Genomic DNA, 24,846 nt, shown 5'->3' on the forward strand with positions numbered 1-24,846 from the left:
CTGTCGTCCATTAGAAATGCAGAGTAGGTGCTCGGAGGAAAGGAAGCGCTGTGGACGACGGCGGAAAATCAGGTGAGGTAGTGAAATGAAGAAATTTTCAGGCATAACTTGGAATCAGCGCAGGTATGGGGTATTTAGAGATCGCTGGGAGACACCTTCGTCTCGCAGAAAACAAAAGTACGCTCATGAGGTTTTACAGCATAAAATTCGCGCGGAAATTTAACGGACTGTTACTCTTAAGCCGCAGTTCGCTTCGTACAGCGAGGCCATATTCGCATGTTTACAGAACAGCGCTGAGCGCCACTTGAACGCTGATACGATGCCAAAGTGTGCTGGGCAGCAAAGCTTGCATGTGTGGTTGTTACGTAGTGAAGTTTTCTATCATAAATTGGGAGTGTCGGTCGCCACGGCGCCTTTCTGTATTTCTTCTTTAGGATTGCTTCAATAGCTCTCAGTGCAGTCGACAGTGATCCTATGCGAAGGGAACGTGCGTTTCGTCATTAGTTGGCGGGCGACGACATCGTCGACCAGCACCTTAGACGGTACCAGCTGCTGAGGGAGCTGATATTTAACCTATGCGTGGAGTTAGAACCGCAACTACAACGGTGCGCAGCTCTATCACATACCACACCGGCGAACGTACGGGTGCTGGGCCCCTTGCGATGAAGCCGTACGAACAATATATTATGTAGCGTTTGTTTCAGTTCCGTAATTACTATCGACATTTAGTCGTTTTGTAATAGAGTGCTGGTGGCGGTGGTGGTGGTCATGTATACAGGCGTAGGTAGCCTAGCAGACCTGGCCAGTAATTGCTCCGACTGAGTGTCTCTTTCTGGGCCAAATATGTCACCATGCATCCATCAGTCCTACCTCTCGCAGAAATGCGCGAAGAAATTGTAGCATTACGGCTGCAATTCCTTTGATGGCGGTGCGATGAACGGGGGAGGGCGATTGCGCTTGTCGGCGCTGTAGCAGACGCCCGGAAAATGAAGCTGCCGAATAGGGGTGTGCAGTAATTTGGCGTCGTAATGTAGCTTCAACAACATATGCATGATCTGCGATCTTGCTATCAGTTGACCGCACTTCTTTCATTTCTTTTCGTTTAATACGAGCTTCGCTCCCTCCCCGCTGTCATATGACGGCGTAAGTTAAATGCGCTGGCACTTCAGGTGCACCCTTACCTCAGCGTAAGAAGTTTTTGGCTAAGAAATTGCGCAGGAACAACGCAGCTTAGCAAATTCCATTTGCCGTTCTCATCTCAATGGATGCTGCATTTCTGTGTTGCCAGATTTGAAGGAAGAATAAAAAGAGGGTAGAACTTAGCTGCATGGAATTAAAAGGCACAAAGTCAAGCAATGAGTGGCACATTCCAGAAATGCAAAATGAATTCTGGAAGACGGTATTGTTATTCCATGAAATTCCAGGTAAATAACGTCTCCAAATGCAATTATGACAGTTACGTAAGGCGCGCGGCACGATACAATGCTTATGATGACGACGATGATTTAATGGCATGCCCTTTGATACGCGGCGGTGCCATAGTCGCCTATCCTGCTTGATTTAATTGGCAACGCGATATATATTTTTCTAGCATTCTTGTATATATCCCCTGAAACTGATTTTTCTTCCTCAAACGTTCTTAAACTACCTTCTGCTGCTGCTTGTGCATCTGCCACATGGCGTTCTACCTGGTGTAGTATGTAACTGCAATGAAAAATGTGCATGTATTGACGCTACGCGGCACGGATGTGTCATTGTGTGTCTGCTCGCGTGCTAGGACGCGTTTGTAGGTCATTTTCCCGCTGCATGCCTGCAAGCGCTGGCTCAGCGGTGGAGCAGTTGACTTGCACGCAGCGGGCCGAGGTTCGATCACGGCACGAACAGGCTATCTTTTACCCATTGACGGCGACAGTTCCTGCGCACACCGGCGGCGGACATCGTCGCCAACAGAAACGGATATTGGAATAAGCCCATAACCGCTTACGCTATAAAAATCTACAGTGAAGAAAGATTGAAGGACTTCAGGCGCGTTCGCTCACTTTGCAGATCCAAGCTGTCGTTAGCCAAGCTGTTCAACAACAGCAAAAACTTTATTAAGAAAACGTGGTGAAAGATACAATTATGAGACCTACTAGGTTCAATCAACCCCCAGGGGCCTATCGACCGAACACCATGGGCATCGAAATCGTACCTTGCTCCAGTTATTTTTAATCTTCATGTGTCGTTTAACGGCTTGGCTAACGTCAGCTGGGACACCCTATATGATATGAGCTACAAGCTAGCACTCGGCAGGAGAGATCTGCTTGGGTGTCTAACGATGCAAGGCGCCTCGTAGAAAGCGAAGCCTTTCCACACTGCACGTTTCCAGCCATCAATCCCGCATTTCGACCATGCCTCTTCACTCTGCCTACTGGCTTTTTCTTTCATATACCGGTGAAACTAGCGCCAAGGGTTGGAGGTAAAGACGCAAGGCTGAGGAACACGGATGTCGACGACTCACCACGGATACACAGGGCCACCATGAGTACAGAAGCTTCGAGCTCAATGCAGAAAAGTTCAAATTTTTGTTTGCCACGATATCTCTTCGTAAAAGTGTGAAGTAAACTGCTTCCGGTTCGGCGTTCAACAGCTATGACGCCTTGCCAGTGGTATGTACTGCCGTTATACAGAACGGGAGAGAAATGCACTATCCCATTAATTTTTCCAGAGAAACAATACAAACCAAACAAAATTGCCTGCAAGTACTTCAATAATTGTAAGACAAAGCTTTTGTGCAGGCTCTGACGAAGCCCACTTTAGAAGGAGTTGACGATGTGTACAACAGAACTCTCAAAATTTTTGTGCCCCCTCGGCAGGCTACAAGCTGCATCGCGCGATAAATGGACGTGAATACGACGTGAATGGTGCGAATCGAGATCAGTGCACTTAAAGAAGCCTATAGAAAATATACATAGATATTCACTGAAAAACATTTTCGCAATAAATGACAATCTGAAAGAACACGAAAGAAAAACAAGTAATAAAGCAAGAACAAATGACTGAAAAATCACCTATGATGTGTCGGTGACGACAACACTGCGGCGACGACCATGCTGTGATGGTGGCGGCATGACAACAACACTTCTCAGACAGGGAAGATCTAATACAAGCAAGATATTTATTAACAAGCTCTAAGAACTACTGGTGCGCACAAAGCCAAGCGGCGAACAACCGCACTTGAACTTGGCCTTCACTTGTTCTGTACTAAGTTATCAACTAAGACTACCAGTTATCGGACGGGACGTTTACGCAGATATCACGATCGGTCAACGGACTTCGCATATACCATATAATATCTGCGTGCCTGGTTTATCGCAGCCGTAACAATCAGCTCAATTGTGCAGTTTAAGATTATAGTACCGCCTTGCGTTACAGCGGTATGGTAAAATTTGGTTATTTAGAACGTTACTGCTCTGCGCAGCAACAGAAGTCCTTTCCCAGCGAACGTTCACAGTCTTATAGTAAGAGAACTACTGCTCCATTCGCGCGCCTGAGCCACCTGCCGCATGGTTTTTAATGTTCCCATCTGAGTACAGCTTCATCGCCACCTTCAAATGCACTGTTGAATATGTTTTGGCCGCAGGTGCTCACAGCTTGAGAAGTTATGCTTGTATATTAGGCATACTACGACTTGTTCCTCGGCAGGAGCGCACGTTGTCCGAGAGCTAGCCTTCGGGATAAATTTTGCAGTATACAACAACCGCAAACTACCATCGCAGGTTGGTGGTGACCGCTGTGTTTATTCCGACTGTGGCAACTGTCGTGGGTACAATGTATCGCTTGGTTTCGCATTCAGGACACACACCACGCCATAAATGAAAAGTACCTACAGCCACAGGATCACTTGACCTCGGTAGGGAGGGCTATTGTTGCATAGGCGCCCACAGAGCGAGCCCGCGTGATACCTGCCTGATTAAGGAGCTTGTCGCCGTTTTCACGTTCTGGCTGGCGCCGTGGTGACCGCCTGATCAGCGCTTCGTCAGGCTTGGCGACGAGCAGCGATCCAGCCGCGGCGTTCAGCGTCAGGCCGCCCACGATGAGAAGCGTTCCGCGAAGCCCGTACTGCTCGTGCATGTGTACCAGCAGTGAAGGAAAGATGAAGGAGACCAGCGTGCCTCCCACGTAGCTGATGCCGCTTCCGGTCGCGCGGTACCTGAGGACACGGGGTGCCGCAGCCGTTCAGCAAGCCTGCCGGTGATGCCGAAGTACTTAATTGCTGCCATGGGAATTTAGCCAGAAAACTGAAGTACACTTGGTTGAGTAGTATACAGTAGCATTGTGTGCCTTAGTGTGTTCTCTGGCTGATTAGTGTGCAATTCTGTTCAGCGCGTTTACTGATTACTTATACCTACTTATGAAGTTTTATCCGTAGGCAGCATATTGCGAGACCCATCAATTGGACCACGTCCATAGACAACTATATCTAACTCTCGCACACTACTTAATTGCAGCCCCGCTGACAGCACCCACGCCAGCTGTCAGTGCAGCCTGCGCTGGATTGACAGTTTGATAATGGTGTAGCTCAATGCAAAGCCTGGCTAACACTGGCGGTGTTCTTTTGTTTTTTACGCCAGTTGCCGCCTTGCCCAGGCACAAATGGTATCCCCTCGAAGAGCTGCAGATTTTCGTCTGTAATTGAAATATAGTCAGTTACTCGACTACACACAGAGAGGCTTTGTAAGGTATTTCCGAGTTTTATTTCTAGCAGGTTTTTCCCACCGAAGATGATTCCTTGAAGCCTTTTAGCACAACCAACTGCTATGGTTACTGTTCTCAAGCGCATGACTCCGGTTTATGTCCACCACAGAATGACTGCTTAAGCTGTTTCTTGAACATGCTGTTTTGTACTTTGTTTACAGCTGCCGTTGTTTTTTAATGGTAAGTAAAGTGTGCTGCCACGTCTATGTACTTTGCTGCCATTTTCATACAGAAGACTAGGTCAATGCAGATGCGTCAGTACATTAAATATTTGCTGGTAAATGCACCGCCATCATCGTTTTGTGTTCCGCAAAGTGTTATTATATGAGCCAACATGTTTGTGCAAGGCCGGAAATTGTGTGTGTGAAAATAAAGAGAAGCCACAAGGACAGATTCTTTTGTACTCCGGGGATGCAACGCTACCAGCTGCTCTGTTACGACCTGGGCCGATCCCGAAGGCTGAGAACGTCGCAACGCGCTAGCTGTCACAGGGAAAAAGGATGGAAACGGACGCGCTCTCGCTTTCTTCACTTCTCTTTCCAGTAAGCAAAGCAAACGACTTAGTAAAGAACACTTCCAATGATTTACGACATTTATTTGGGCTGGAAACATCGTCACATGCATGCAGAGGTCATAAATACATACAGGATGTCACAATTAACTGTCATGCACCAAGATCAAAAAACAAGCAATGCGTTATTCGAAGAAAACCAAGTGCCCATTGTTTTCAGTGCAGTGAAGTAGCTACCAGTAATTTTTTTCGTTACTGAGATTTAATTAGGTAATTGTAATTATCACATTATCAAAGTCAAACCATAAATGATTCAAAGTCAGATCAAGGTCAAAACAGATCATGATTATCAAAGTGTGAATGAGCATTTGTAGGCACAGCCAAGGGACATGTAACTGCGGTATTTTCAGCGGCGTACTAATTGCATACAAATGTCTTTCGACTGATAAATAAAACCTGCGAAATATGGCGAATGCCACGTGACTGCGCTACCTGCCGCATCACAACGCAGCGCCCTCTAACAAGCTCCTTCTGGGTAAGCCATATTGAAGTGAAGGAAATAAAAAAAATCACCGCCCAAGAACTCCGTACAGACGTTTAACCAGCGAAGCTGAAACGTGTGATCCCGGTGTTCATTAGGTTAATCCCGACGGTTCATTAAACGACGGCTTGGTAGGCTGCCCGATCCTCGGTACGCTGTTGCTGCTTACGCTCGGCTGCACGAGCCTGTTCTTGTGCCCTGGCTGCAGCATTGGGGCGGCGTAGACGAGCTCATTCCCAGTAATGCTCGCGGCGTTGCTGATCGAAAGCTGCCTGCTCCTCAGAAGCATCTATGACGCGTGCCCTGCCCATTTCGGGGCCGGAGAAAAACTGCTGCGCGCCCGCTTGGCTGGGATGGAGAGCAACGACGTCACTACTTGCGCAGCCAATAACGCGTCACTTTCACATTTTTTTGTGCATGCGCATGGGATTGTGCCGAAGGAGTTATCGGCGTACAGGCGACAGAGGGACGGACAGACGAATCAGCTATCCATATACAGCTTCGCTGTAAAACATCGTGATCGAGTTAGTGCATTATCCACCGCGACCCGGCCAAAAGTAACACGTCGCGTTTGGTATTAGTTGGAAACAAGCTGTGAAAGCTGTTGTCTTAGCGTAGCTAAAGTGGCACGGATGGTTCTTTTCTTTTGCCACAAATCATATCACCACCAAAGCGAATTGACAGCGTCAGTGCGAATGTTTAAACGTGCGTTTTGTTTCGTCCCAGTCGCGATGTCTTTCTCTAATGAGCAGAAGGTAAAAATGATCCTTGTCTGGAAAACCGCAAATGTCAACAAGAGGAGGGCCGCAAATATACATCAGTCATGGGAATTAAGTGAAGCGGTAGATCAAAGGTATCGACTGTCATCAGAAATAATGAAAACTTGAGACAAACCAGGAGCTTCAAGAAACAGTGGCGTAGGACTCCATCTTTGACTCCTACCGTGCGCACGAATGTTCTGGCATTTAAGGCCTCAAACCCTCATGCTATAGCGTGCTGGAAGTGGCTGCCCCTTTACCGATTTCCAAGTCATCAGTTTCGAGGATTCTAAACGACGGCATTTAAACCGTACCACCTTAACCAGCACCAATGCTTGGAAGGCAGGGACCTGTAGAATCGTCTAGATTTCTCGAGTTGGATCCTCACAAAAGCCGATGAGTCACCGGGCTTTTTGAGCAACATCACGAGCACAGTTGAAGCCAATTTTCAGAGAAATGCCCAGTTAGATTTGCATAATGCACACTACTGGCGCAATCGGCACCAGTGGCAGTGGTCGTTTAATATGATGTGTGGAATTTACGTCAGTGCTATAATCAGTCTCATGTTCTTCGATCGCACTCACCGGACAGCGTTACGTTGATGAAATCCTTGAAGGAGTGGTGGATGAGTTTCTCAGCGAAGTCCGGCTGTTACGTCTTCCGCGTCTGTGGTATCAGCAAGATGGAGTACCAGCACACAGCAGCAGCGGTGCATGAAACTGGCTGGATGCGACTTTTGGAAAGCACGGGCCTGTAAATTGGCCAGCTAAGTCACCTGACCTCTGTCCACTATATTTCTTTCTTTGGGGTTCTGTGAAAGATCGTCCTTGCATGATCGAGATGGACGTCAGATTACCTCAAGACAAGAATAACAGATGTCTGCCGATAGAAGTCAAGCGTCGGTCATCAACAAAGCCACTGAAGATGTGATAAAACGGACTCAGCACTGCGTAGCTGCAGAACGAGACCTATTCGAACACGTCCTCTAGGCAGCAACTGTTGTTGAAACGATTTCATAGACAAGGGCACACGGAAATCTGATTCATATTTAGTTGTTTTTTTGTGCAGGCCTCCCGATTGCCAATTGGGCTCATATAGATTCGGCTCATATAGAACAGACCCTTCGCGGGCTGTTCATTTCGCTTTGGTCCGAAGGAAATTTCTGCTGCGAAATATAGTTGCTTGCGCACTCTGTCGATGCGGTGCGAGCAAAGCCGGGATTTTTATACATGTTATGCGTAATACATTGATTTTCGCGTTTCCTGCGTTGTCTGTGCAGGTGCTACTTCAAGACCGTCCCCATCGCTTGTCGGCCCACAAAGCTATGAAGGCACTTTTGCCTTTCTTGAGGGCGACTGGCCTACGTGAACGCCTTTCACTTGCTCAGACCCTCCGCGTGCAGGCGCGAACTCCCCTCGGCTTTCCTCCCCTTCCTATCTCTCTCTATCTTACATTTCTATTCCCTCTTTCCCGTCCCCCATAGTATTGCAGCCAACCAGACGCATTTCTGGTTAACAACCCTGCCTTCTCTCCTTATTTCCTCCTCGTCATCGTGCGTGGTCAGAGCAGAGCTTCGGCCGCGTTATGACGGCGCTCTTATTATCACTGTGATAAGTCGGCCTTGAGAGGGATAATAAGCGTGACGTAGAGATGAACGAATAGCTGCAAAGCCGAGAAACCTGCTGGTGGTGCTCCTTCCGTACCATTATTCAGGTGATGCGCGGTCTCTTCGGGTTTTCGACAGGCAATGCAGTTTCTTTCAATCAACTTATTCGAGGGCGCTGCTTATGGGGGGGGGGGGGGGGGAATGTGCGGGGGAGCGCAGTCACGTGGTATTTTTCATATTTCGTGAGCTTGTTGGCAGTCGGAGAAATTGCACGCACTTAGTGCGTCGCTGAAAACGCAGCAGTTAGATGTCATCTGAGGGTGCCTGGGGTGCGTACAAATGGTTCATTGACAATTTGATGATTAGGACAGCAATTCTGCAATTAGATAATTATTTGCAAATGGCAAATTAAATTTCAAGAACGAGATATTTATTGGCGGCTACTCCGCTGTACTGGAAACAATATGCGCTAGGTTTTCTTCGAGTAACGCAACTGCTCTTTCTTTAAGTCTTGGTGCATGACAGTTGGGGCACCCTGCATCCGAAACTCAGTATCCGAAATAAGGCCAAGCAGGATTCACTCGAAATGAGAATCAACAGCAGTCATGCACAGGAGCGCTTATACTCTGACTCACAGAAAGAAAAAGAGACAGAGACACTGTAGTTCCGCCAGAAAGGCGAAGCAGTATTAGTGATACCCAAGTATGCGACAAATACACGATGGAAGATTACACCACCGAGAGACGCCAGGTTCTTGGTAGTAGGAGAGGACTCAGGCCGTGAAATGGAACTGTCAATTCGTCCGCAACGCAATATAGTCCGCATAATATGAACGTGGAAGCCGCTTCTCTACTACTGTACCCGCCTGTTTGTATGAGAGATTAAAAACGATATTACTTCCTTCTAGCGCCCTCTCCATCCTCACCATGTACATCATAAACAGCAGCGGGGATAAAGGGCACCTCTGCCTCAGTTCCTTGTTGGTGTGAACTTTCTCCTCGCTCCTCATCCCTTCCCATTCAACGCAAACGGTATTTTCTAGCTAAATATCTCTCAAAAGCTGTGGACAATCGTCACTGAAGCTTTCCCCTTGCAGAATATCCCACAAAATGTTGCGGTCTACGTTGCGATAGGCTCCTGTAATGTCTAAAAAGGCCACATATCACGGTCTGCTTTCTACTTTTCAAATTTCAATACATTGAGTAAGAACAAATAAGTTATCATCTAAACACCTACCTATTCTGAAGCCATTCTGAAGTTCTCCCAAAAGGCCAATATTCTCTGCCCATGCTTGAAGCTTTAATTTGATTGCCAGCATTGCTAGCCTGTATATTACCGATGCAATGGTGAGCGGTCTATGCGAGTGAATTCAATCTTTGTCCCCCTTACCTTTATAAATAAATTCATTCTACGTTGTCGCCAACTGTCTGGTGTTCGTCTATCTTTTTAAGTTTTTTCCACTGCTTTCACCACAGCTTCCTTACCTTTTGGTCCTAGTTCATTAACCCATTAAAGACCAGCGTGACCATATGGTCACGTTAGTCTTCACAGTGGATTTTAATTAATTAAGATTAACAAAGCGGCACCAAAATCGCCTTTGACGTGCCGTTTGACAGATTACAGCTTCCTTTATGAATACCAAGTGGTAGCAGCTGTCAGTCGTTTTGTGGGAGCCCCTCGCAAAGGCGGGAATAAGTGTTGCTCTGCGAGTAGCGTTGCCATGCATCGCTCCAAGGGATAAGTGTTTTTTTTTTTCACTTATTGTTTAAGCAATAGTCAGATATCCTTACCTCCGTATTGCCCTTTGAATATGTGACCTTCGATTTGCATTTGTGAAAGATTAATGTTTGATTTACCCATGAACGAACGTGTTATCTTGCGCGTTGCCATATGGTCACGCTGGGCCTTTAGGCTACCAAGCTTTTTATTTAACTTCATTCTCATCTCTTGCACGTCTGCTGCCACGTTCTCGCAGTGGTTATTTTTTATTTTATTGTCTGAATAGGTTGATGTTGGAAAAGATAGCGAAGATAGTCGTAGAGGAAGATGACGTCGTGTCAGTGATTTATATCGAGCCGCCAGAGGCTAGCACCTATTCGGATGAAGACTCGGTCGATGAAGACTCAGGTGGGCTCATTGACAATCTAAGCAGGCGGCAGCTATGAGCCGGCGCTGAAACGCGGAAAGCCTATCCGCTTCGGGTATAAAGTATGGTGCCTAAGTGCCAAGAACAGATACCTTGCAAACTTCAAAGTGTATCAAGGCAAGCAGCTAGGGGAGATCCCAGCACATCTGAAAAATATGAAAAGGACTTTCGAAGAGCAGCCGCGCCACTTCTTCAAATGGTGGAAGAACTCGCAGCAGCGACGCACGACCTTCCTTTCTTTTTCTATTTTGATAATTTATTCAGAAGCATGAAGCTACTCAGGCATCTCAAGGCACAGGGCTACGAAGGCACGATCACAGTGAAGCAGAACCGTGTTCCCAAAGAGAGCCCTATCGCTTGACCAGAATACGTCAAGTGCCAACCTCACGGGCGGGAAGATCCCGTGCTGAGCGACCACGGGATAATTGCGGTCCGCTGGATGGACGATTCTGTAGTAACGATCGTAAGCACCATTCACGGCGTAGAGCCAATGTCATCTGCAGACAGGTACTCTCGTGTTGAGAAGAGGCGAATGAAGGTGGCCCGTCCAAACACTGTTGCTCAGTACAAGTTTTATAGGAGGTACGGACCAGATGAATGCAAATGTAGGCGCCTATAGGATTGCAATCCGTGGCAAAAAGTGTTGGTGGCCGATTTTCATATGACTTTGTAATCTATCTATCAGCAACGCTTGGGCGCTAATTCGTAGCACAGGGCTCAACGTCACGCAGGTAGGATTCCGCAGGCAAATTGCACAAAGCAACCTGATGCGATGAGACAATAAGCCCAGAGGACCTGGTCAACGCAGAATCCCAAAGACTGGTGATCTCCTGAATGATACACGGTATGACCAAGCGGCCTACTTTGTTGCAACAATACCTAATGGCAAGAGGTCGAGGTGTGCATGAGATAATTGCAACAGCGCGGTGCACACACAATGCACAAAGTATGACGTCGGCATGTGTATTCCATGATTTAAACCATATCACACTAAATAAGTGCTCGAATATTCGCTACGTATGTTTTTTGTGATGTTTCATGGCATGAAATAAATGTTTTTAACTTTACGTATTTTGCTGTAGCGTAAGGGCCCAGTGTGACCATATGGTCACGGGCTATATTTGAAAAACTAATTAGGCAAGAGTAATAAATTCTTGCGTGTGAATTATTAGTATAAAAGTAAGCTAATATATTAGATTTATTTCAAGATAGCAAGAAAAAAAAGAAACCGGTCCCTAATGGGTTAATCGGCCTAACGGGAACCTCGTCTAGCCCTGTGGCTCTGCCCTTAGGAATTTTCTCTTCGGCTTTCTTCCAGCTGAAATTTGTCAGCACCAGCTCCTTTTCTTCAAATACAACCTCGGCATTGCATTGGAAAGATTCGGCAGTTATTTTTGGGTGTAATTTATTCCGCTTCTCCTTCCAGTCTGTTATCATTTTTGTCTAGGATATTTTGTAGCGTTGTTGACTTCCTGCCTAATAATTTTATGTGGTTCCAAAATATTCTAGGTGCGACCTTCTTTTTCTCATGTATTTCTGACCACAAACGTTCACTTTCATCTTTTAATTTTGCTTGCACCAGTATTTGAACCATAAACTTTTTCTCCCGGTATATTTCCCCTTTACTGGCTACTTCTGCCTGCGGCAGCTGCGCCTTCTTTTGCCTGCCCGTGCTCTCGGGATGCTTTCTGTCGTTCGGCGATCGCTTCATGTATCTCCCTGTTACCCTAGGTTTTCGGTTTATTTTTTCCGTTCCAACGAACCATGTTGTTTCTCTTTCCGTATTTCAGTCGTTATAACACTTAGAAGCTCACTATATTCCCACTCTTTATTTGGCCTTTTGCCAAGTTCTTCCTCGACTCTAGTGACTATACTTGTTATTTGTTCAGCGTTCAAATTTGGACTGGCTATTTTGCACTCCTTGCTGCCTTTGCCAGCTACATATACCATTTTCAAAATGATGCGTTTATGGTCACTCCCTATGCTGCTATACCATTCCTCATCAATGAGCATTTCTCTCAACTTATCATTTATTCATTCTTTCATTAGACAGTAATCAATGGTTGATTGCCAGTTTCCCACTTCCCACGTGATCTGCCCTTCACACCTAGGCCCTGTATTCACGATAACGAGGTTATGTTCCTCACAAAGGTTTAGCATTGACTTCCTGTCGTTGTAGGTATACCCATCTAAATCCTGTATGCGGGAATTCATGTCACCTAATGGCATAATTTCAGCACCATTCCCGAAACCCTTAATGTCTGCGCTTATGCATTCCACTAACTCTTTATTCTTCTCTGTGTAATTATTTCCGGTCCACAAATACGTAACGCCCAGCCAAGTTTATTCCCCCTCATTGTACCTGACAACCAAAGGTGCTCTTGACATTTCGAATTTACTCTTCTCCATTTGGCTCCCAGATGGATGAGCATTCCGACTCCCCCTCATTTTCTTTCCGACTTTGTTCTTTCGCACCCTTCCCAAACATAATTCTCAATACTGGCGGCTCTTCTGAGTCTCTAAGGTGCGTTTCTGTCACCGCATACACCTCTATTTTCTCTGTATTTAACTGCTCCTCAATACCTGCCCAATTTTCCTTTCTTCTGCCGCCCTGCATGTTTATCTAGCCTATTGCATGGCGAGCTCTCTTTCTTGCTTTCCTCTTTTTTCTGTTATCGACGGCGATGCTCCTCTAAGGGTCTCCTGGAGGACCTTCTTCATTACTACCTACTCTGGCCTCCTGAGCGCCCGTGGCCCACTAAAAAAGCAACAGCGCCACCACCAAGTCGCCAGCCCACTTCTCATGCCAGCCTGTAATTGAAGTGGATCCCATCTCGTTTAAAACCCCCCCACCTTCTCACTTCCTTGTTTACTTCGACAACCTCGAAGCCATTTTCTCCGCTCATTTTCCATATCGCCTCATTAGCAGCCACTACGGCTCTTTGTACGTGACTGTCACGTACAGGCACCTCCGGCACCCTGCACACCACAATCTGCACCTGAGGGGATAGCTCGCGCAAGTCGTCCACCCCCTTCTCCAAGCGCTGGGTAGTCATGTCCCTTACTTTTTTAGGACGTCATTTAGCCCACCTGTTACTATGACAAGGTTGCGCACGTGGGCTTTTTCCGCGAGCTTTTCTTTTGCTCGCTCCATGACAGAACCCAGTGTCCGCCCTGGAAATGTCCCTACCACCACTCTTTTGTCGCCTTTCACCCTCGCCACAATTGCTTCTGTGCACCCAGCTAGATCTGAGTCGCCGGCGATAATAATCATTTAACTCCCTACCTCCTACCTCTCCCTGCTTCCCTCTGTCCTTTTCCGCCTGATTCGGACTCGACAATGGGCATTCCTCCCTGTGCCCCTGCTTTCTATGCGGGGCGGCTTCAATCTAAGTGCCGCACTTTCCAGCTAACCCTTCACCACGTTGCACGCATTCCACGTACTTTGCTAGCACTCCCTCTCCTGTCACGTCGGAGGACTGCGTTCCATTGTCAAGCACATTCTCGTTCACAATGGCGGCCCTGTTCATCTTTTCCTCGGCTGCTTCAAGTCTTTTTTTCAACTACCTACCGTGCATCACGCTCCCTGTTTAGCTCATTTTTAAGCTGTTCCGCCTGTTTGACAAGCTCTTCCTGGAAGGCCTACATTTTCTGCTGCTAGCATCGTGATCACAGTGTGTGTTGGTTGACTCGATTCCCTCTCCATTCTCATGCGTCCCCTTATGTGCCTTGAGGGACCCCCCGCGCACTGCCTGCTTTCCCGGCTTTCTTGCCTTGTATTGAACTTGTATGCAGCCAGCGCCTCTGGTGGTGGCGGTACAAAACACTGACCTCAGCAGTTCGTTTCAGTTTTCTATCCAGGCAGCGTCGCCAACAGCCGCTGATTCTCTTGGCTCCGCAACGCATTAGGCAGGCTAAGTCCCAGTTTGACCTCGGTTGTGCTTGAAGGTCAGCCTGACCGAACAAGCTGTTTTCTGGGTTTGTACCTGGAGTGGTAGAGCTATCGCTACAGGGTGAACTTTTGTTCACCCTGAAAATGTATTGAATCGCGAGAGAGGCCGAACTTGACATTGAGAGAGGCTGAACTTGGCGCCCTCTAACCCGGACTCTCAGCCGTTGAGTGCCTCCTCGCCTCAGCAGGTGTTTACAAGTCGACTGAGGGCAGGTTCAGAGAGATCTTTGCTCCCACGACTTCACGTACTCGCACTTGGTGTACCGCTACCTTGTTAGGCGTACTCGATCCGTCTTTGTGGTTAGCCTTTTCATTTCTTTTTCTTTTGCAATGAAGCATTGCGTTACTGTCGTACTGTAGTGCATCTTGGGTAGTGTTTCTTGGTGATCCGACTCTGGATCCTTCTCAGCGTCACGTAGGAGAGTCCACGAACCCTGCCATGGCGTGTGCCGCGGAGTCGACGAGAGTCGTGCCTTTGCATGACTACCATTCGCAAAATAAGCCTCATGCAAACCCATCTCGATGCTTTATTATCGCTCAAAGCGGAAACATGTCGTATGACTTGATTTTCAACCGCATGGCCAGCATCTAGCTCCATCCAAAGTTCTAATAGCGTGTTTACCAAGCACCCTACATCGCACATGCGGTGCCCATATCTCCTCACCGCAATAATCTATGGCATGTTTCACACCAGCGCGTCCCGAGTACAATATCATCGCATTATTTTTTTTGAACTGCCACAGATTTCAACGGGCTTCCCCGCGAAATCTTCGCTTTCGCATGCTGACGTTCATTGTAACAAAGTGTTAGTGAACGCGTTGCGAAGGTTACTCCTGTATAAGAAATATTTCATGTCATGCTTACAACAATGATCGACAAATTCCAGTGAATTTTGTTCTGCCTGTTGACCCTTTCTCTCGTATCAATCGTCACTTACAGCGCATACATAGATGAGGGACAAAAAGGACGACGAAGACAAGCGCTGAAGACAGGCGCGAAGACAAGCGCTTCTCTCACCTTTTATGTGGTCTCCTACAGGGAGCATTTTAGGAAAATAACCGAACTAACATAGGAAACAAGGCAATGGAAAACGACTTCACAAGCCGTTCTCCAGTTGTTTTACTCTGCTTGGTGTACTAAAAGAAACTAGGAATATTTCTGTAACACCCACCACCGACTCACCACATGCAATATATATATATATACGTGTGTGTGTGTGCGTGTGTGTATTGAAGAGTGAAATACACGCGAGTTATCCCGAATGTGCCCACATACTATACGGTCGTAAAAGTACGAGAAAACGACGTAACCTGTAACAAATCCGCGAATACATGAGACAAAGTAAGCACAAAGTCTTGCACTCACTTGTTGAAGTACGTGTTAATGGCCACCATGTTGGAAGGGAAAATCAAGCCTTGACCAACGGCTGTCAGAAACGAAAAAAATTCAAAGTCAGTGGGGAACAATATTAAGATTATTGAAACGCATCTCGCATAGGCCTGAAACCAATAGTACTACACCTCATATGTCATTACGGAAAAAGCATATGGCTAATTCTATCTGGTGAATACCGTGCATACACAGAAATGTGACAATGCTATCGTACACAATAAATATTACATCGTGGTATGGCGTTGTTCTGCGCCAGTAGCGCTGCGAACATGTTACGCTTCACTTCAAATAAATTTGTGACTAACACGCAGCATAACTCGATCGCAGAGAGGCGCACAAGTTGTTGCTTGCTTTCTCAACGAAGCCATGGCAAATTGTAGAAACATCCGTGTGCCATGTATAGTCATTGTTTCCATGATGATTGACCGAATGATAGACCAGATTTCCCTCTAGCAATAATAGTGGCGAACTCAAACGGTTGACAGCGTGTGCTATAAGCTCACGGAATGTACGCACCAGTTATGATGCCAATAGATAGGGTGATACCGATGACACCGTAGAAAGCCACGCTGAGCAGTATGCCCGACGCCACCAGTAGACTGCCCGCTATAGAAACCGCTCGCAGTGGCAGCTTTCGCAGGAGGATTCCCGACACGACACCTGGAAACAAGAACTCTGGTTAACGCAACTAATAAGCAGTATATTTATTTCTTATTTCTTATTGTGGTAATACTAGCACTTGCGTTTTACCAGCCAAAGATGGGGTGGTACATAAAAAAGCGTGCTTTCGCAAAGCAAGATATTTTCAAACAGAGCAGAAAAATACACAACAGCGCAGAGCGTAGAGCCCTCACAAAGCGTCCGAATTCAACAACACAAGCAAGAAAGTACGTGTAAGAAAGTAAGGTCAGCGGTACATGACTTGCCTATATACCACTTAGTGCACAATCTGTATGAAAGAAATCGGGCGTTTCGCTCAGAAATGGCAAACAGCGGACAGCACAGCATGAACCGAACGGTTGTTCGTGACCTCATTTGAAAGCTGCTCCAGTCTCCTGTGATCCTTTGCAAAAATGAAAAGTGGCAAGCATTTGTTATGGCATGTGGTATAATTATGATATTCCTTCATGACTCTTGCAATTACTTATGGCTCTCAGTCACCAGCGTGTGCGGATAACCCGACTAAAGTGGTGGTCAGACCTGGAACGTCGCAGAAGGTGCTAAGAATCTGTGGATCCGAACGCCGCCACTGGAAACTGAACCTGACAACGTTTATCACGCGAGCCCTCTCGAGTGAGGCTAAATAAGCAGGGCTCTTTGAGGAATTATGAGGCATTGCTTGGGATATCATTAGCCTTGGTGCGGTCATTACAAAAGGTGAGGCTTTACAGTGCTGTCTAACGGCCACGTTCATCGCTACAGAGGTCTTCAAGTTAACAGAGAACACGGGGTAGGATTTCTAATTGAGAACCACCTAGCGGGCACTATTGATAAATTTTACATCATTAAAGCGAGGGTAGCAGCCGTCGTAACATAGCTGAATAGCAGACATAGATTAAAGGTAGTACAAATCTACGCTCCAACCCCCAGTCATGGTGACGAAGGAATAAAATAGTCTTGTGAAGGTGTGGAATTAGCTGTAGGGCACATGAAAGAGAGACGACCAAACGTTGTTCCAGCACCGGAGCTCTAACTAATCCGATCTTTAATTTATTCGGTTCCCAGCCAACTAAGCTGTTGCGCCGCTGAGGGATCCCCTGACCTCGTCTTCTTTCCTAGGCCAATCGCGTCGATCGAGCTGGCGCTACATAGCTCCACCGCTAGAGACCAGCATAATCTGCGAACGATATCAGCACGTCCATGAAACTCGGCAGATTGAAGTAGTGTGAGCTCCGACAGGAATGGAGACGTCCGGGGCTGAATTGAGGGATGCGGCTGTGAGAGTCGCCTCGCAGTACTGGCTGGCTTCCGCCGGTCCAGTGTGATGGAGTCTTGTTTGCCATGAAAGTTGACGGTGTATGCGGACTCGCGTCTCTCCAGTACGCGAAAGGGTCCGAGGTAGTTCGGTTGGAGAGCAGGCAGAACAGGTCCATGGCGCACGAATACGTTGATTGCGTTGGCAAGGTCAGTTGAAACGTAACGTGTGCGCGTTGGAACTGGACGCGTCGGACAGTGTCTTACAGCCCGGAACAAGCCGCCAAGAAGGTGCACATATTCGTCATTATTTTAAATTTTTTCAAGGCCAGCGTGTTCCCGATTACACTGCTTCCGAATGTTTAGACCAGAAGCAAAGTAATTCACTTGGTTACTACTTACTAGCTCTGTGTTTGTCTGCATGAGCTCTGTGCTAACAGTTGGCTGCAACCTGCAAGCCGCTGACGTTTGCGCCTCCATCAATCTGGCAAAACGCCCAGTTACCTACGTTTACTGGAATACGGGACATGCTTCAACTCTCTATTGTGGTAGTAAAATGTTCGGCATGGGCAGTGACGCCCGCGAACGCGTAAATGCTGGTGCCGATCAAATACCCGCATCCCAATGAGCTGCAGCCGCTCCGCTAGCCTGTGACCAAGCTGTGACGATGATTCTGACGATGTGACCAAGCTGTGATGATTTCAAGCTGTGACGATGTCACCGCTTGAAATCTAGCCAATCGCTAGGTTTGCAGCACACAACGCAACAAGGGCAATTTATGATCCTCGCGAAAGAAACTTCGAGGCCAACACTGACCGCGCAGGTCGCTTCAACACGGAGCACTTTGTAACACAAGCAGACAACACTTGCTACGTGCCGGAAGCGCTTGACTGTAGTCGTAAACTGTCGTTGTGTATTCTCTGTCGCTTACTTTTTTTGATATAAACAATTTAGCCAACATTCAAACTATTACGAACAACATTAATTCACCATTAATTGTCACGGATTTCAGCAAACTAAAGACAGGCAGGCAGAAGTCGCACGTGTAAGACAAACGTTTATAATTAAATAACTACCTTCAAAGAAAATAACTGAAAATAAACCATTTGCCCCCCCCCCCTCCCTCCTGCCCGGCGCGAGTTAATTCTACACATTCCGCAAAGTCCTCACACGCGATGTAGCGGCAAGTTCAAGTTACTTACTTTCAGTCTGCCGGCGTTGCGCGTCGCGTCATCGTCGCTCACGATAATGACATGTGGTGTTCTATGGCGCATGGCCGAGTCATGGCCAAAGAGCGCCAAACAGCGGTTTTATGTACTCGATGATGGATAAAATGGATACAATCAGAAAGGGTAACGTGGCTGACTGTGACGATATAACGAGGCAGTGATAGGCTTAAACCAGTAGCAAGATATAAACGTATCAAAACAATGATATAAGACAAACACTAAATATGTCTAAATACCAGTACTACTGCCTCACCAAGGTCCTTAAGAGGAAGCTTTAGCTCGGGCCCAACTCCGACGCGGCCTATTCAAATACATGTAAAACGCAAAAACGTTTTTATGAGATAACCCCTGGACCGATTTTGATGAAATTTGTTGCATTTGAAAGAGAAAGTTAAATTCTAGTGACTGTTGGAAGCGGAATTTCGATTTAGGGCTTGAATTTTCTTAAAACGATTTTCAAATATTTGACCGTTTGAAAAAAATAGAAGCACGAAGTTTACAAATTCATAGCTCTGCATCAAAAACTGATATCGCGGTTCTGTAAACGGCATCCATTCGATCATTCAAAGCGGACAAAATCAATGTGTCATTTTGCATCTTACGTGAATTTGTTACGTTGGTTACAACGGTTTTTCAAAAGTTGTATTTCCCTATGATGAAATTTTTTTATTTTCATGTGTCACATATCAATTTTGTCCGCTTTAGATGTACTATTAGATGCAATTCACAGAATTGTATTATCATGTTTAGTTGTTTAGTTACGGAGTTGTAAACTTGATAGTTTTGTTTTTTGAAAATTTTCGATTTTTGCCAATTTTTAATAAAAAATTGACGACCTAACTAAAAAATTCGAAACCAACAGTCACTAGATTTTAAGTTTGTCTTTTAAATGCAACAAACATCGTCAAATTTGGTGCAGTGGTTGCCGAGAAAAACGAATTCTCCTTTTACATGTATTTAGATAGAGGCACTCGAGCTAAAGCTTCCTCTTAAGTGCAAGGGCCTGGAGGCACATGCTGCACAATAAGCTACTATGGCCTCTGACGAGCAGCTGTGCTACTAAACTTCCTGGCCTATAATTTGCAATGCGCTGGCATCCTGTAAAAAGGCACAAACGAATTTTTTGTGAAATAATCGGCCATTAACAAGGAACAGTGCCAGATAAAAAGGAATATGCTTTCGGTAGGGTAGAGGGAAGTGACGCTTCCTTTCATATTCCACTTCACGACACTCCTGCAAGACGTGGAGGGCAGTCAGTGTCTCGCCACATTTACAGCATGCAGAAGCTTCGGTACCGGTCAACAGATAACAATGTGTATCGTAGGTATGACCTATCCTAAGGAGGCAGGAAATGACTTCAGTCCGCCGCATTTTGTGTTTTGTTTAGAAAAAATTTATTTCCATAATACACGATACGAACATTGAGTCACAATCACGCCACAACTCCACCAGGACGATAACATACAAAGTACGAAGCACTGTACACACGGCACGTTTTAGAAGTATAGTCCGAGTCCTCTATATTGCACAAGCGCCGGGGATTGGTCCGCCATTGTTTTTCTGTCGATGTTACGCCAAGAAAAAAATCTCGGCATCGTGGCCCATAGACAGCTACACTGTAAAAAGAAATTGAGCTGGGCAGGCCATGTAATGCGTAGGGCACATAACCAGTGGATCATTGCATTTACAGAATGGATGGCAAGGGAAGGGAACAAGAGTCGAAGAATCCAGAAAATTAGGTATCGTAATGAAATAAGGTAATTTGCAAGCTTAACTTGGGATCACCTAGCGCAATACTATCGCGTTCAACTCTTAAAGCTCAAGCGTCCTCCAAGTTCTTTGTTATTGGTGGGAAATTTCCTTAGTGCGGCTTGAGTAAATGTACTTTATTGGAGGTTTTAGTGTCCCACATCTGTTGCCAATCTCTTCTAAGTTGTTTGTCCAAAAATGGCTTTAGGCTGGCGGCTGGGATACATATGGAAGAGTTGCCAGCTTTCGTTGCAATCGCTGTCGCAATTTCATCTGCAAGCATGTTGCCCTCGATTTCTTTGTGCACGGGCACCTAACTTACTATGATGTGGTGATTAGGAGTACATACTTCGCACAGGAGTGAACATAGCTCAGTAAGTGTAGCCTTTTTGTGGTTCTCGGGTGACATCAAAGATTTTACGACCGATAGGGAGTCAGTGAATATAATGGCTTTTTGTAGCTTTGTTTTATCGATTTGTTTAACAGCAGGCATCATTGCGTAAGCCTCTCCGGCGAAGACGCTAGTTAGTGGGTGCAGGGCGCTGGATTCCGAAAACGATGGGTCAACGGATGCATACGAAAGGCCGGCATGTGACTGACACATCAGTGTATTATTCTGTGCAAGTGTACTTAGACTGGAGTTCTGGAAAATGCTTTCAAATGTGTGCCTCTGGAGCGTGTTTTGTCACCTCTACGATGGATATCTCGCAAACAATGAGGTAGCTTCACTGGCACCATCAGGTTTCGCTAAAGAATCGAAACTGCCATTTTCTCGGAAAGTTCTTTTTTTGCGCGCTAAGAAAACAGCTTTCCAGCGGCATGTCGACTATCAAAAAGCGTTGCATATATCACGTCGTTTACGGTTGCGTGCAGGGATGGGCGCAGTTTGCGTTAACTTTCACAAAGTAAATAAAACTGGAGTACAACCGCTGAAGATGAAGCGACCACTCGTTAGCTTCAACGTAGACTCTCTACAGCATTCGTTCTTAAGACACCGGTCGCCAGGCGGATACTTATACAATAGGTATGGTCAAGAATATTTAAGGTGCTTCGAGTGGCAGACTGGTACGTCACGGCCCTCCAGTCTAAGCGTCCACGAATGAGGCTTTTGTACACGTTTTCGAGACATTTCCTGCCACTGCCGCACGTTGCACGCGACAAGAATTTAGAAATAATAATTGTTTTAAGGCATGCGTGCTTAAGGGTTTTTAGGTGTGAAATGAAAGCGTTTTGCCCAGAATAACGCGTAAAAATTTTGTTATGTGTTCACAGGTATGCGTTGTCCGTTTAACTCTGTGTGTCAACCTGGGACCAGTCATCTTTTTCGTGTGAATCAAACATAGTAGCTTTTATTCAGATTTAGTATAAAGCAATTTTCACCGCACCATATAGACGTTTTGTTAGGACCAATTTGGATGTGTTGCTCACATACTGGGAGGTCATATGACGAAACGGATCTGTACATCCTCTACATATAGAGAATAACACATGCCGTGCGGTATTGCCGAACGCAAGGAGTCCATTTTATGATGAAAAGCTGACAGTTGAGTACACCTCCTTGCGGCACCTGCTTCTTGTGTGAATGGTCTGCATACAGCATGGCGTACTCTAACAGGGAACGTGAGATTTTCTAAGTAGCTTTAACTTATGTTAAGCCTCTTCCCGCAAATACAAATTTCTGAGATTTCGCAATATTCCATACCTACACGTCTTATCATATGCTTTTTCCATGTCGAAGAAAACAGAGAGAAATAACTGTTTGTGTATAAATACGTAGTGAATGTTTGCTTCTATGCGAACATGACTGCGTGTCGCAGGGCAGCCTTCTTTGAAACCTAATTGATACGGGTCGAGCGGTTTAATTAATTGAAGTGTAATAGCCTGCGCTTTGTCATATTTTAATAAAGTTTGCAAAGGCAAGTTTTTAATGCAACGGGACTGTAAATTTCCTCTGAGGACGGATCTTCACGTTCCTTTACCTTACGCGAGCGCGGCTGGAAATCAGCAGAAAGAAGCGAGAGTGCGTCCCTGAATAACAAACAAAAACTGACTGTTTTGTGATCGTCCAGCCCCTACAGCTCGGTTGCGCACCCTCGCACCACTTACCTTTCCCGCACGCAACGCGATGCCATTTTACCGAGTCAAAAAGGGGAAAGGATGTCTGGCTACTGCTGTGTGACCGTGAGGCCGCCACAGGTACTACGATGGCTTCTCTTCATACCAGTCGAAGATACACAGTTGCCTAAATAGTGTTAAAATGGGCAGCAGTGCCATTTGAACGGCAGAGTGAAGACACCTTATCATTTCATACATAATTCTGTCGGCTCCTGGAGCACAGCTTTGACAATTGTTTATGGAAGCTGTAAACACGGCAACACTAAATGGACGGTTGTAGGGTTCATTTTCATTACACTTTCTGTTCAGTGGCCTGCTTTCTACTAATTGTTTTTGTTTAACAAATGAGTCCTAATAATGTTCGGAGCTAGACACACGCTCGACATGCTGTACAAGGGTGTTAGCCTGGTCTCCAAGGTTGTTGCCTTGGTTATCGACCAAAAACAGGAAGTGACGTTGAGGGCCAAGTAGGTTTGTCAGCCGGTTTCATACTTTTCCTTCCTGTCTGTAGAAATTAATGCAGGAGACGCATTTTCGCCAGCTTTCTCTTCTTGCAATGCGCGCTGTTCGTCCTCCTTTGAAATTTATATGCCTGAAGTGAGTTAGGCCTTCAGTTGTTCGACACTGGCGTAGCATGCCCCAAACCTTATTCTGTTTTTCCGCGCGTTCCTGCAACCCTCGTTCCAATAGGGCACCCGCCTTTTCTTTGCAGCCCCGTTCGTTTGTGGGATGCACTTTAATGCGCCGTCAACGATAAAATCGGTAAACCAAAGAACAACATCGTTTACATTGAAAATAGTAAGGGCGTCGCGAGGCATATATGTCATCATCAAATTTTCCCAGTCTACGGATGTATTTTCCTATAAAGGGGCGTGGGGCGGACTAGCATGTTCTTTTGTAGATTTCATCATCGTCAACCTATTTTAAGTCCACCACAGGACGAAGGCCTCTCCCTCCGATCTCCAATTACCCCTGTGCTACGCCAACCGATTCCAGCTTGCACCTGCGAATTTCTTAATTTCATCCCCCCACCTAGTCTTTTGCGGTCCTCCACTGCGTTCCCCTTCTCTTGCCACACATTCTGTAACCCTAATGGCCCACCGGTTATCTAACCTCGGCATTACATGACCTGCCCAGCTCCATTTCTTTCTTTTAATGTCAATTCGAATATTGGCTATGCCCGTTTGCTCTCTCATCCACGCCGCTCTGTTCTTGTATCTTAACGTTATGCCTTTAATGAATAAATGAAGAGAATGACGTCCGAGGCTCAGCGATGATCATCACGAGCTGAAGGCACGAGATCGGTGCTCGAACACCGCCGCCATCTTGTTCTCCCTGCGTACTGTTCCGAGCTACCGCCTAGTTGTTAGACTCGCGGAATAAACCTCTTTACATTTGGTGGAGGGGCTGGGTACGCACATCGCCGGCACCCTGGAACTCCGATCCCGTACATTGCACTCGACCATACAAGCTCACGCTGCCCAACCGCCGCCGCCTCTCCCGGCTTCCGTTTGCCCTGACCCGGTTCGCCAGCGAGACACCCCGGTATTTTCGAGTACGGAAAACCAGGACGTCGAGGACTGGCTGTCCTCCTACGAAAAATATAGTGAACCCAATACGTGGGATGACGCTGCTAAGCTGAGTACCGCGAACGTTTACCTGGCTGGCGTGGCGAAGCTGTGGTATACGAACCACGATTCTGAATTTGAGAACTGGTCCGCTTTCAAGGAGGCAATGTCTGCCGTTTTCGGTCGCCCTGCCGTACGGAAGTTACGCGCCGAACAACGGCTCCGCACACGGGCACAGGAACGAAATGAAACTTTTACCCCCTATATTGAGGACATAATCAATCTCTGCAGGCGCGTCGATGCCTCAATGAGCGAAAGTGCCAAAATACAGCATATTATGAATGGTGTCGACGACGATATCTTTACAATGCGTCTTGCAAGATCTCCTGGCACTGTGCCTGAACTGGTAACCCTGTGCCACATCTTTGACGAATTGAGAAGGCAGCGTGCTCTCACCCAACGTTCATCTCAGATGTACAACCAACCACTCGCTACTGGACATCATGCCTCACCAATCATACTTTCTCCCACAAATGAAAGACTTGGTGCGTGAGGAGGTGGCCCGTCAGTTGTCACTCCTGCCGTTTGCTGAGCGTCAGTAGCTCCCACAGCAGCAGCAACTGCAGCC

General features: G+C 46.5%; 1 protein-coding gene across 1 annotated transcript in view; it reads right to left on the reverse strand.

The window, feature by feature from the left end:
* LOC126540154 (monocarboxylate transporter 12-like) overlaps nt 1-24,846 on the reverse strand; it is a 117,618-nt gene that overhangs the window by 62,160 nt on the left and 30,612 nt on the right. Inside the window, exons 3-5 of the mRNA XM_050186941.3 lie at nt 16,160-16,303; nt 15,617-15,677; nt 3,945-4,192 (exon numbers count right to left, since the gene is read on the reverse strand). Of these exons, the coding sequence (XP_050042898.1) occupies nt 3,945-4,192; nt 15,617-15,677; nt 16,160-16,303 (453 nt within the window). The remainder of the gene's footprint in view (nt 1-3,944; nt 4,193-15,616; nt 15,678-16,159; nt 16,304-24,846) is intronic.

Source organism: Dermacentor andersoni, chromosome 2 (assembly GCF_023375885.2).
Source record: "Dermacentor andersoni chromosome 2, qqDerAnde1_hic_scaffold, whole genome shotgun sequence".
Lineage (NCBI taxonomy): Eukaryota > Metazoa > Arthropoda > Arachnida > Ixodida > Ixodidae > Dermacentor > Dermacentor andersoni.